Raw genomic sequence first — 14,322 nt, 5'->3', positions numbered from 1 at the left:
ACTCATGAGATTTGCATCACACAACTGTTTAGTCATGAGAATGTCTTTATACAGCTGTGACTGATTCATTTCTTCTTGCACTATATTTCATCCTGTTGTTTAAGCAAGGGCTGTTTAGAATTTTGACCCTGCTCTACCAAGACAGTGTCATTCACAGTTTTTTTGAGGCTTTTCCTTTTTGACTACTGCCATTATTCTCAACCTGCTTTCAGGAAGGAACATGCGAGCTCATCAACGTAAATGGCTTCACCATTTGAGAATGAACTGGTTCTGGTTTAGACATTCTGTAAACAACTATGCACCCACCTTATGGAAATTATATTTGGAGTGCAGATTAGTTCTGGAAATGACCTGAGCAGTGTGAAAGCTTTAGTCAAAATATCTACACTCCACATCTCCCTTATCCCACTTACCCCATTGCCCTGTCAAACAAGGAAGGCACACTGATTTGACATGACTTGGTCTACACAACCCAGGCCTAGTTACTACAAAGTACTTCCAAACTTATTTCCAGAATCCGAGTCAGGTAAAAATATCTGTAATTGTTCAGGTCTTTCTCCTCTCCCCCTTTTAAACACAAATGTTATTTTTTTTTCTCTCATCCTCAGAAGTCTCTTTGTAACCTATGAATTCATAAAAGATAATTTCACATAGTAAAAAATTATTTTGGCTGCATCCTAAAGCATACTTAGGGAGATTTTAACAGTTTCTGTACACTTTAATATCTGTCTTACCCCTGAATTTTTATGTTTTTTATCTGCTCTGGCCACTACTAGGGTTGCTTTCTCTATTAATTTAGGTAATTATCTGTGTTATTATATAACATAAATGAAATCAGTTACACCATAACCCTTCCCACATTACATATCTGGCTATTATTGGATTTACACATTGTTCTCCTCTTAATTTTTATATTTCACAAGACTTCCCTAGTTCTTATTTAAAACCTCTGATAGTGGAAACCTATTTTGTGATTTTGCACACTTGATTTTCATGTTATATTTAAATCCTTAAACTGCTCTAAAGCAAAAGGAGTATCTGATCTAGCCCTAACAGTCTCTCATTGTATGTCCCATCTGTCCTCTGCATCAGGATAGATAATCTCCATTATGCATTCAAAAGTGCCTCCTTAGCTGCTAATTCTCATGTTCTTCTTGGTCTCTCAGATAATCTTCTTAGGAAACACTATTTACCAGCTCCATAAGGTCACTGAAAATGATTTTTCAGAAAAATTATTTTCCTCTGACTTCAGACTTTATTTCAAAAGCTAACTTCAAAATAATTTTCACCAACAGTACTTGCCATTATGAATTTCTTCAATTGCTAAAATCAAACCTGAAAACCAAATAAAATTACCTACCTCCATTTGCTAAAAAAAAACCTGCACCCAGAACAGTCTCATAATTTGATACATGTCTTACTTTTCACCTATTGGTTTGTTATTTCCAACAGTTTAAAAAATACTGTTATTTGTTTCTAATATCTACCACACTGAACAAAAACAAGGGAAAACACAAAATTCCTTCTTGCATTCCAGGAGGATGAAGCAGAAAGACAGAGGAAGTGGGAATAGAATATATAAAAAGAGAAAATTTTTTTTGTAAGGTTTCCAAATTATTTTCTGTCCCATGTGTGCATATGTAGCTTAGTCTAGCTCTGTTGAATCATTTAATTCCTTGTGAGACATTTAACAGCAAAAAGTTTTGAGGAAGGAGCTGAAAGCAGAGTGGTAGCATCCCAGAGTAGCCATTCACAAAAGGATTTTGTTACCTGGAGGTGGGATGGAAGCCTGTGGAAGATGCTTTCAGTAAAGCAGAAAGCCGTCAAGATTAATTTAACTAAGGTATCAGTAATGCTTAACACCTGCTTGATGAAAGCTTTGTCAGAAAATCCTCCTTTTTTTAGACCTATCAATGGGTTTTTCCAGCATCTTGTATCATCTTCTGCCCTTAAATCATTCCACTACAGCACAAGAAGTCAAAGTCATCTGTTCTCACCTTGGTCTTCCATTATTACTCTTGTTTTCATGAGCTCTCCTTCCATCACAACTCCCCTGCTGCTGTCACCCCTGCAGACACCAGTCCTGCCACCATGTGCCACAACCTGCCCCAGCCTCCACAGGAGTTTTCCCCACTTTTGGTCTTTCCCAACAGGGGAACTTCATCAGAGTGACTTCCCTCCTCCCCGTCCCCATGCTCCCCTTCCTCATTTTGGCCACATTTTAAATAACAATTGATTTCCTCCTCCCTCATCTCAGAACAGTTCCACCTATGATCTGCCCCTTAGAGATACTTGCTTCTCTTAAAAAAATGTTCTCTGAGGGAGAAAGGCCATTTCTGCTGGTGGGTTGCTTTTGGTTTTGTTTGTCTATCAGTAGAAGGAAATAAAACAATAATCCCCCAAACAAAACAAAATATACACCACCCCACCCCCACCACAACCAACATTTGCTTTGTGGTTAATGTGCACCTGTTCATGTGGTGACACTGAGAACAGGACCAAATTTGCCAGTATAGATGTAATTATTCAGACAATTCAAAAGTTTTTATTCTTAGTGGCTTAGTTACAGGTTTTCTCTAAGAAATTATTTGTTCATCTGCCTCATACCAGCACATCTGACCTACATGAATAAAAGGACAAGATTTCAGCAAAGTGGCTTCTCTCTGCCTATGCAGCAGAAGTTCTGCTGCATGATTCAGCCCTCTGGATGCCTCTACCTTTTAACAGCAAAAATATCCCTCACTGCAACAGATGAAGCAGAGAGATTCTTCTTCAACTGACAAATTGAGCTGCAAAATTCCCCTGTACAGCTGCCTGTTGCTACTGAGAGCTCAACAGGTCATTGGGTTTCTCAGCTCAAGGACTATTATCTCAACAGGTGGAACTACCTGATACTGCAAAACTGGAGGCTCTGCCATGCTCCTGATAAATATGAAGCCATCCTGTAAGATAAAGTCAGTCTTTCTGTCTGCCAGAATCTAATGCAGATTCTGAAAAGCAGCAAGTTTTGGCTAATTAAAAACAAGTAAACAAACAAACACACACACCCCAACAAAAACAAACCACAAAAACCCCCACCATAAACCAAGCAAAACTCAGCACAGCTCCTTGGTCTCTGGAAAATGCCTAGAGCGATATTTGAGACTGAACATCTACAGAACATGATTAACTAAACCAAGAATTATTAATTACACCAGCTCTGCACACCAAATCGAGTTTCCTAATCAGAGGACTTACTTCCTGGTTCCTTAGTTTTCCATGTGCAAATGAGAACACTTGGAACTTTTTACCTATAACATCACTGAGGTTTTCCAGCTCCAGGTGTACAGAAGAGAAGGTGCCATGGAGATGCTGCTGCAGCATCCAGCTCTACACAAACCCCTCCAGCTGTTTTCCCACCCTGCAAGGACAGCGGAATTGTTTGCTCCATCACAACTGCTACAACCAAAGGCTTCTCCTTGATTCAGCACCAACAGAAATTCCATGTGGAGACAGGTAAAGGATCACAAGGACACTGGTATTGTGAGAAGGCAGTCTGTGCTTCCAGGAATGGACATGGACAAAGCAGAAATCAACCGGAATCCTAGATGGAAAACACAGGCTGGAGCCAAACTCCACGGCTGCACGTGCCTTTTTAGAGGCATTGCCAATAAGGAAAAGAAAAGGGAGAAGTCTCCCCTGGGGGAAATTTTAATTCTGTTGGCCTTTAGAAGGAGAAGTTGCTTATTGAAAATCAAATTAGTGGGGGAATTCTTCAGGAAAGGCTCATGCACACAATGCTGGTGCCACTATAAATATGTGCATGGAAAACACAGTCTTCCAGCAAGTGGCCACTGACTGGAGCTTGGCTTGGCTGGTTTCTGGTCCCTGGCAGCCTGTGTGCTAGCCAAGTGTTTGACAAACTGTGGTACAATTTCCTCAGTGTCTTTTTGCCAAGGAAGAATTCTCTGCTCAAGACCACACTGTCACGGTTGTTTGCACTCTAGCATATGATTAGGCAGCATCTTCCAAAGCAAACAGGCTGTTAAGAACTTGAATGATCAAAACTGAGTAGATTATTTAAGGCCTCTGGTAAAATCACCCCTAGAAAATATTAAACCACAATCACATAATATCCAACCACAAAGCATGTACATTAGTCTATGAGAAAAAAAAAATTGCTATAAATTACTAAAAAATTACTAAAGATACATAAAAGGTTGGTGCAGACCTCTGCCTCAGAACTGCAACGCTGCTCAGTATCAAATCTTAGTCATGCTAAGGAGCAGCAAAAAACACATCAGTAAAATTTGAGACAAAAGAGTGCACATACACAGCACCTTTAGAGGAAAATGAGACTGGATCACTGGAGACCTGAAAATAATGTGTCCTTGATATTTTTTTTTTTTTTGAGAAGAAAGAACTTAGGTACTTTATCTCTCTAGGTTCTTTTGAGAATTTTAATTTTATTCTAAAATTTTAATAATTTAAGTAATTCTTTAATGAAAAATCAGTGTCACACGTGTATCCATATTACATCAATCTACAGCTGCACTGATTAATTCTTCAAATCTGCTTAAGAAAATCACCATCTCTTCAGTGCTCCTCACACAGGCTGGGCCATTTGTCAGTAGAATCACAAGCTCCATCTTACGTTATTACCTGCCTTGGATTAATTCTGCACCTTCTACCAATGCATTCTAGTTGTTATTTATTTCCATTTGACAAATTACTCATTGTCTAGCTATCCTTATGAAAGGGAAATATCGTCATGTGACTTCCAACTGAAAGGAGGATCAGAGAGAATAAAAAGACCTCTGACTTGCTTTGCTGTTGCCTGTTAGCATTAAAAAGGTGAAGAAGCAGAAGCTTTGCCATATTCAAAGTGTATAAACAGCTGCAGCTGCCACCAGCATCTGGTGAAATAGCAGCACCCCCTTCTTCTGAGGCAGGGGAAAAGCGAGTACAAATAACTGAAGATCAGCCTAAAGAGCATATTATGACCTTCCATTCTTACCATTCTATTGTTTCTTTGGGAACTTCCCTAAAGAGTCCAGCTGCCTTCCCATAAGGGTGCTTGAAGGACAGAGACAAGGCCCAGCCTGTGACTGGAACTGGGAGCACCTCAGTGTGCAGCAGCACTGGCTGCACAAGCCCCAGCTTTGCTGACAGAGTCTCTCTGTGTTGACCCTGAAGCCAAGAGCAGGGTCAGTGTCCTGGAAACAGCACTACAGCATTTGGAAAGCTCCTCTCCATTACTTGCTCCAGATCAACACAGACAGTAAGCAGAGATCAAAAGACACACAAGTCTATTTTTCCAGAACTCTTGGATCGTGCAGATTTCACAGACTCAACCTTATTTGCAATTAGAAAGAACTACCAACTACAGAAAATACCAAGAGAAGGTACAGAGCAGGCCTTTCGAGCCATCAGGGTATTTTTGGCAGTCATGCTGTTGTTTGGTTCCCTCCTTATAGCTCGTCTGTGAAGTCTTATGACTGTGCAACAGACTCTTCCCACGGATCAAGCTCACATGGCTAAGGAGAAGGATGTAAAGGCAGAAACCCAGAAACTCTCCCAGCAAGTCATGCTTCCTGCCACTGGACAGCTGGCACCATCCAGAGGGGCAGCAACACTTCTCCCCCTTTCTCCAGTTTTCTTCACTTGACTCTGGCCTTAGAGCACTTAAACTTTAAACCTCAGAACATCTTTGTGAATGAGCCACTTAGACAAGTGGAAAGTTGAAGTAGAGAGCAAAAACCACAAGCATGTAGTGTGCTTTTGCCCTTTAGACCTCAGAAGTTTAGACTGCTAAACCTCTGATAGGCAGCTGCAGGACAGTGACTGAACCTCCAATCCATCCATCCCAAACAATTCCATTAGGATGGTGCTCACTGGAGCATCTGAACTGAGTAATGAGTTACAGATTGACAGAAAGCCTGTTCCAATGGGGATTAATCCTTCAAAGCAACAGTCCAAACAGTGAAACTATTCCTACTACTGCCCTTTGCTGCCTGGCTCATGTACACATTGGGTTTTTCCCCTGTATTAAGATAATGGCCCCATCCACATTACATTATTGTCTTCAGGATGTGATCCATCTGGATCATTTTTAGTGTTTCTTCTCTCTTACAGTAATACCAAGTTGCCCAAGTCCTACCTTGTTTCTGAATGGAATGGTCTGTGTGAACAAAAATGAGGAAAGAATATGTAAAATTAATCATATAAAAACACATTGCTTGGAGTAAGGAAAACAAGTTTAAATTTTCTTCCACTGTTCCAGTGATGTCTGGGATTCCTCTGTTAGAAATAAACAAGATATTAATTAACTAATTGCTTATGTAACAAAGATCATTACATGAAAATATCATCTAGAGGCATTGAAAGAATCATAATTATCCAGGTGAACTTCAAAGCAGAACTGCACTTTATGATTCCTCTGGTTGCCTTCTCAACTCTTCTAGTTCCTGATCTACAGTCAGTAGCATGATGATTAGCCTGACCCAATTTCTCGATTAGAAAAGACAACTCAAAGCAGCAACTGATCAGAAGTGAAGGGCTTGTTGGATGGGTTTGTGGGTGCCAAACCCATGGTGTCAGTGCTGGGGGCCAGCTGCCAAGCCTCTGCTCATCAAAAGGATGAGCAGCTCCAAATGCAGCAAGCAAAAAGCTTTGCCTTCAGTACTAAATAACTGCTCCCCTGCTCCAGAGGCCAAATGGAAACAGAGTATTTCCAAGCCTGACTGCCAGATGCTAAGAGCATAATGCCTACAAAATAAGGTCTCCACAGGTGGAAAAGCAGTAATAAGCTGGAGAGCTCCCTCTGCTCCAAGTCCTGTGCCCAAAGCCAGCTTTGTATAAGAATCCTGCACCTCTGAAGGACCTCTTGAGAAGTGGCAACTTCCAGGAGTCCCCATTGCCACCTGCTCTGGAAACTGCTGCTCCAGAGCCTCAACACTGCAAGCTCTTCTACTGCAGTCCTGGCAGGCTCCTCAGACTCCCAGTCTGCAGCAGTGGCCAACACATGCTGCAAAGTGCAGAGCAACAGCTCCATGTTGTCAGCATCCTTCTCCCAAACCTCACAGGAGAACAATGGCTCAGTAACACCAGCATCCTTCTCCCAAACCTCATGAGAGAACAATGGCTCAGTAAGACCAGCATCCTTCTCCCAAACCTCATGGGAGAACAATGGCTCAGTAACACCAGCATCCTCCCAAGCCTCATGGGAGAACAATAGCTCAATACAACCAGCATCCTTCTCCCAAGCCTCATGTCCGTTCTAAATCTAAACTGAAATAAAAATGAGATGTGCTGTAAGCATATCCTAAACCCTGAACACAACCCTTACTGACATCAGAGAACTATTCTACAAGACTAACAGCTCATTTTAGCAAATCTCACCAAGCACCACAGATATTGTAAGATCTTCAGTATCTGTTCTACCACTGAGGGAATATTCCCTTCACACAGGGAGAAGATTCCCTGCAATAAAACCTTCTATTAGACAAGTGACAACAGCCTGGACTGCTATCTGTGCCTTCAGGCTGACCCACAAAAGGGCTGGGCATAGGGCTACTCACAGGGTGGATGGAGAACACAGGAAATCTACACTTGCTTTTGCTCTTCAACTTCCACACCCATCTCTTCTCAGCAACAGTCTCCTTCCTTTTTAACCCTAAATCTGTTCCTAATCCAATCAAAGTCAGCATAAACTTTTCTATGCTGTGACTACACTGTCACCAGAAAACCTCACTTTGAAGTTCTCTTTTGCATTAAAAAAAACCAACTCAAAAAACTCCATACTATTTTTCTCCCTGCAATTCTCCTGGAAGTGAGAAAAGAGCAGTAGGTATCTCTTCATTGCTGCTTTAAATTATCAGCAGCAGTGAAACTTTCACAAAGAAGATGCCCACACTGCAGGCTGCTGCACATGGGGAGCCTGGGGATGAGCACAGAGCTGGCCACAGCCTCCAGAACAGAGTTTGGGGACAAACCCAGTGGAAAGGAGCTGCAGTGAGCTGTGGGTCACAGAGCACATGCTGCTCACAGCCTCTAAGCCAGGCAACTTCCAAGTAGACTTTGTGTTTCTAAGCTGCAGTGCAGTCTGCAGTGCAGTTCTCACTGAAAATATACCCAAAGTCTTTGCAATCAACATTTTAATTCTAACATAAGGGGGGGGGGGGGAAAGCAAAACAGGGCAATTTCAACCAAAGCAAACAAGGTACAGGAAAGCCCAAGTAACACAAAAAGGTTACAATTCCTGTAACGTCTCTGTAACCCTTTTGTTCTCTTATCTCGTACTCCTGCTGCAGCTTAAATCAGGCTAATCTAAATCTTACCCAAATCACTGGAATGCTTTCTGCTGCTTTATGTTAGTCAAAATTTTGCTTTTGCATTTCTACTGACATATGAGTAGCATGAAGATACAAGAAACTCACTACTACTTTAATTTCTTGCATGGTCTTACATCAAACATGGACCAGATACAAAAAGACTCAGGTACAAGATCATATTAATGCAGGTGTAAATCCTACATGTTAAAATAAAATGTTCTCAAGTGAAAAAAAAAAAAGAGAAAAAAAAAAGAAAAGAAAAATGAATAAGCAGATAAAAATTTTACTACTTCAAAATAATACAAGAAACATGTCCCAGCGCAGGCAAGACTACTCACCTGAATCATTCCTCCGAATTACTCACTTTTTCATCCCTAAATTCACTATTAAACTGTTAAAAAAAAGCTTCTTAAATTAAGAATAATCTCTTGATGCCAACACAAAAGCAACTGTATAAAGTATAAATGATCTCACACATTAACAGGCTTACAGGCAAATAAAAATCATTAGAGCCTCTTGCAAATCAAAGTAGTTTTATTTCCAGTGGCTTCAATATTTAACTCAGAACCATACAGAGCAGAGGTTCAAAATTTGACCTCCAATTTGTAAATCCTTTTTACCCTATTCCAGTCTTTCAATACTAAGAACCATCAGATTAGAAACTAATTTTGTCTGTACCTTTGTCCTTTATAAACTGCTGAATATCACTGTATTACATCTATGAGCACTTTCAGATGATCTGTGAAAAGCATACTTAGAATTCCTCTTTCAAACTTAATTTGCAGTGATTTTCTTGCAGTAATATGAGAATAAATAAAAAAGATAATTGATTTCAACAGTAAGCAATTACACACAATGACTTTTCTACAGCAGTTGTCTAATTAAGAGACTATGAGCCCTGAATATCAAGCTTCAGATTTAAGCATTGTTTTTCAGGTATGCATATGATATGCAAGATGCATAACTTTTGGTGTTCTGTTACACTGCAGATGCACAAAGATACTTACTACAAACTTTTAGCTCTTCACAAAAAATTTATGTTTGCATATTTGATTTGAATGTGAAGGAATAAAACAGCTACTGTTCGACTGAGTAAAGATATCTGAAGGTTATCAACATCAATAAATAACATTTATGGAAAGGCTGATCTAAAAATAACTGGACAAAATTAACAATGAAAGATTTTTTATGAATATGAAACATGCATATGCACAGATGTCAGTTATATAACCCATTTCTTACATCATTAAAGAGTAAACACCAGGCTATTCCTTTAGCTTATCAAAACACAGTAAAAAGCAGACACATTTCCTTTCCCATATTTCTCTCCCCTAATTAACAGATTTTTTTAACTGCGTTTCTTTTACCACCGCAGCAGAATCTCATCTGCCCCCTTATTGTCAATTGCTACACACAAATGCCTATTGCTCCCAAAGGCTTTTCTAAGAAGTAACAAAAGGATTGCAGGCGCATACCTTAACCTCTTGGCTGGCAAAAACCTCCACATCAACCCCACAGGCAACCAGAGTGGAAACATCACAGTCCATGCTACGGGCTGGCATCCCCCGCCTTTGTACACAGAGTTAGGCAAGCTCAGAGTCACAAACGATGCACGAAAACAACAAAAGAATTTAAAAAAAAATCTTCAGTACTGCAATTGAACAGTCCAAGATTCAGTTTCAGCGCTGGCAATGCCTGCAAGCCTCCAACACGAGCTCTGTTCACTTAAAGTGAGTTGCTGGTTGCCTGTCCCCCGTACACCCACCAACTGAGCAGGCACAGCATAGTAACAGCGCTATTCCATCTCTCATGGCAATGACATCACCACAAAGACTGACATAAGCTAAATCTATTTTTTCAACCCTTTTATCTCTAGGCAGCATAGTGGATCAAATTGAACATGATTATGTGCTAAATCTGAACTCGGACTAAATCAATTCAAGCAGCGTTCACTGTCAACTGAGTCATAGCTGTTGTTTCAGCTGAGTGCTTATGGTGGCAAAAAAAAAAAAAAAAAAAAAAAGAAAAAAAAAAAAAAGAAAAAAAAAGAAAGAGATCGCCTGACAGTGAAAGCTCCACTCTGTGTGTAAATTAACCCAGCATTTAAAGCCACTAATCTGAAGGTAACATTTGTTACTTTACTATACTTGAAAATCTACAGCAGAGCATTAATTAAAAAAACCTCAAATCAACAAAATCTCAGCACTCTGATTTTAATAGCTCTAAGTCCTCTTTTTTAATAAAGCACACTCTACAACCCCACACACGGGATTAGAGAACATCTTGTCCTGTCACCAGCAGTGATCAACACACTGCAAATTTTATGCCAGTGCTTTGCATCCACGTTGCACTGTGACTCATCCCCAGGAAGATCAGAGGCATGTCTGTGTGTGATTTGGAAGTCAATACCCCTTCAAAGAACAGAACATGAAAATTTCCTTGAAATTAGGACTTCACACTGGGCAAACTTTACACCATCCATCCCAAGGGTTAACCCTTCACAAATAGAACTGCATTCAACAAAAGAAACAAGTAGAAGTGAAGATGCTTTACACCTGCTGATTCAATGATCTGTTTAATCTTTGCAAGTTTTATCATTTTTTTAATGACAGAAATAAAATATCCACATGTCTGCGACTTCTGAAGTGATCTTTATCCCAGACTGGCACCATTATTTTTCCTCTACCATTTCATTCTTGTGATCCATAAATTACTATTAATTGTTGTAGGCCTAGAATTGGCATTTATGGATACGTCAGATTAATAAGGAGAAATAAATATTTAACTACTGATATGAGCCTAGGAGCTGCTTATGGCTCAGTATAAGAGACTGGTCTGCTTAACTCCACTTCACTCACAGATAAACTCTTAATCATACTAACATTAGGTGTTAGGAGCAAATTCTTTTGCTCCTAACACCTAATGTGAGAGGGCAGTGACATTAGATGCTGAGACAGATGAGCCAATATCTCTTATCAGAATATTCTTTTTCAAGTTCTATTAAATAATTTTCCACTTTTCAACTTGAATTTATAGCAACCTCCCCAGCAATAATTACAAACTAAGATCCACAGCCAGGACAAAATCCTATCCCAGCACTAAATATTTTACAAACCCAGACTATACAGACCAACAGAAATGGATAGGGCAGCAGAAGGCAGAAAATGAATCAATACTGTTTGTCACAATTATCAATTCCTTTATGCACTGGTCACTTAATCACTGTCAAGATTTTTCATAAACCAGAGGAAACTACTTTTTAGAAAGAATTTGAAGTTAACATTTTTGTGAGTGTTTATAGGAACTTTTATTTGTATATTTGAATATAATATGTACGTGCTAACAGAGAAAAAAAGCCATAAAGGCCGGATGGAAGTTATAGGCAGACAGCAAGGGAAAAATCATGGCATCAGAAAAGTGAGAAACCAGTAAGTGCTACCAAAGAGCTGGAAGGAAAGCAAAGATGAGTCATGTGTCTGAGTCTTATGAAAGTTTTAACAGTGATGGACCAACAGGATGAAAACAAAACAAGCATTTGGGAAAGGAAAAGATCAAGAACCAGATGATGATGGTCTCTAAGGTTCATAAAGGCATCCAGAGTGAGGGTGATGCCTGGCCTGAGTGTGGTTCCACAGCAGTGATGGAAAAATGATCTTATGTTACAGAGCTACACTGGGTAGTTCTGGAATTATTTTTTCCTTTCTTCTTGTTTAAAAACTGTCACCTATCAATTTCAATAGCCTTAATCTTCTTTATGAAAACTGGCACCTGATGTGCAAACTGACCTGTTCCACGTCATGATTATTCCTGCACGTCCACGGTTCATCTCCTTTCAAAAGACAATCACTGCAATTTTTCCACTTCATCTGAATAAGGAAACCTTACTGAGATCACAATAACTTTCATTTCTTGCTTTTTCTTGCCTATTCCAAAGTATAACCTAATTGTTCCCCTTAAAAATCTCTCTAGCTCACTAGGGTATTTTAGTGAGCTCTTTACAAAGATAACCTAGTTGGTTTTGCCTCTTGAAAACAAATATTACCTAACAGAAGAACTCTACAAAGCTTTTGAGTACCCCAGGTAATATCTTTCAATATATGTCATATTCTGTTTGTTACTGCTCACTTCTCATTTGAAATCAAGATATATTCCTGTGTGAATCATTTTATTTCAGGGCACTCCACAATTCCTTGTAGTCTCACCTAATGTTAATGAAAAATTTATTATTGAACACTTTAAAATTGGTTAATATTGGCTTATTTCTCCAGTTCAGAGACTTGCTTTTTATCCAAATTTAAAGAAAAAACTTACTTCAATTTCTTTCCAAAAATTTCTTAACTCTGTCTCTAGATGGTCTTGCTAATTTCAGTTCACCAAACTCACAAGAAAAAAATGAAGCCATGATTCATGAATACTTTAAAATATTATATTTAATAAACAGAAATTTATATAGATAACCTGCACTTCAGCATTGCACTGATACTGACTCAGTAGGTTCTCTAGATTACAAACTGGTACCAGGTATGTAATACTACTGCCATCCCTCACCAATTTTATATGGGGCTTAAGACCATGACCAAAAATTCTGAGAACAGAAAATGGAGAGTTTTGAACAGTTATTCAAAAGCTTCTTAATTTGTTTTAATGTTTGTCCATAGCAACAGTTTTGCATGGAATTCAAGGGGCACTACTCACTACTGTGAATATCTCAGGGGGCTGAATTTGGGAGCAGCTGAGGCTCATTTGTACAGTCAGGCTGAGCATGGAAATACCAAGTTTTCACAGTTACATGCATAGACATCAGACAGGTTCTAGAACTCAGAGCAATATAGGTTATTGTTCCCTCACAAGCACACAGTAACCCCATAGCACCACTAGAGTCTGATAATTAACACTTGATGATCAGGTCTTGTATTTTCATCAGCTTTTATATTTTCATTTCCTCAACCAGAAGGAAAATAAAAGCCATGTCATTCCAGACAGGAATCTTCCATTCTGGATCTGTACAGTTCCTGGAACAGCACTCTTGTGTTTGGAGTTGTTTTCCTCCTATAGCTCCAGCTGTGTCTCAGTTTACACATATGAGCAGCATCACAAATTTAAGATTTTCAAGCTCAACTCTCAAGTCATTAAAACAACTGCTGCAAAATCTTGACCCTCCTTTTGCAAGCAAGCTACTACTGATTTAGCCTTAGGGCAACTTCAGTAGCTCTGGACCTCACAGTAACATCAGCCATGTGGTAACCAAACCCAGCAGCTAAACTCAGATCCTGACTTTTCTGCTCTATGGATGAAGCTTGTCCTTGTTATCACTGGTACTAGAAGGGTTATTTCTGTAGCAGCTCTGCTTGCAGGTGCAAACCTTACTATGTCAATGTACAAATCCAGAAAAATAAAAAGGAGGCCTCCATCAATGACCCATTGAGGACTGAATGGAACACTGGGAATGGATTCACATTATGGCTGATTGAAGTGCTTTTAATAATGTGCATCTCTATCGATCTTGTTCAGCCTACTACACAAGTAAACAGCATTTAAACCATGCTCCTACCTGTCAGCAGGAACATACTTTTACAAATATAATCTCATTTTTAATGGGATTATAAATTATAAATACTTTCAAAGCCACATAAAAATTTAGAAATGTAAGAGACAGCCCTGAAAAAAAAATCCTGAAAAAGAAGACTGTTCTTACAATTTCTTTGTCTACAGCAGAAGATTAAAAAGGCCAACCACAAACCTTCTTCAGGAGCAAAGTTAGCTCCTTCAAAGAGGTGCTTCACAAGGATATAAATAAAATAGAACAGTGAAGACTGGGCAGGGTTCAGCTCACCCATAGAAAGAATTTTATTTTTTTTTAACACAGTGATCATTGGCTTGTGCTAAGGTCAGTTACTCCACAAAACAATGGAAGCACCAGACAAATCCAGCCAGAGGACCACACCAGCAAACTGAATAGCCATCAAACTGCTTGGAAGTGTATATTTTAAACAGAATATTTAACTATCAT

The 14,322-nt window shown here is 39.3% G+C and overlaps 1 protein-coding gene across 2 annotated transcripts in view; it reads right to left on the bottom strand.

The window, feature by feature from the left end:
• RCAN2 (regulator of calcineurin 2) overlaps positions 1-14,322 on the bottom strand; it is an 84,439-nt gene that overhangs the window by 32,091 nt on the left and 38,026 nt on the right. The window contains exon 1 of one of the 2 annotated variants that reach the window (XM_009095910.4): positions 9,788-10,058. The exons of the other annotated variant lie outside the window; for it this stretch is intronic. Within the exon in view, the coding sequence (XP_009094158.1) occupies positions 9,788-9,874 (87 nt within the window). The 5' untranslated portion in view covers positions 9,875-10,058. Of the gene's footprint in view, positions 1-9,787; positions 10,059-14,322 lie in introns of those variants that run through there. 2 annotated transcript variants of the gene reach the window in all.

This window comes from Serinus canaria, chromosome 3 (assembly GCF_022539315.1).
Source record: "Serinus canaria isolate serCan28SL12 chromosome 3, serCan2020, whole genome shotgun sequence".
Taxonomy (NCBI): Eukaryota; Metazoa; Chordata; class Aves; order Passeriformes; family Fringillidae; genus Serinus; species Serinus canaria.
This window is presented reverse-complemented; position numbering and strand designations above follow the sequence as displayed.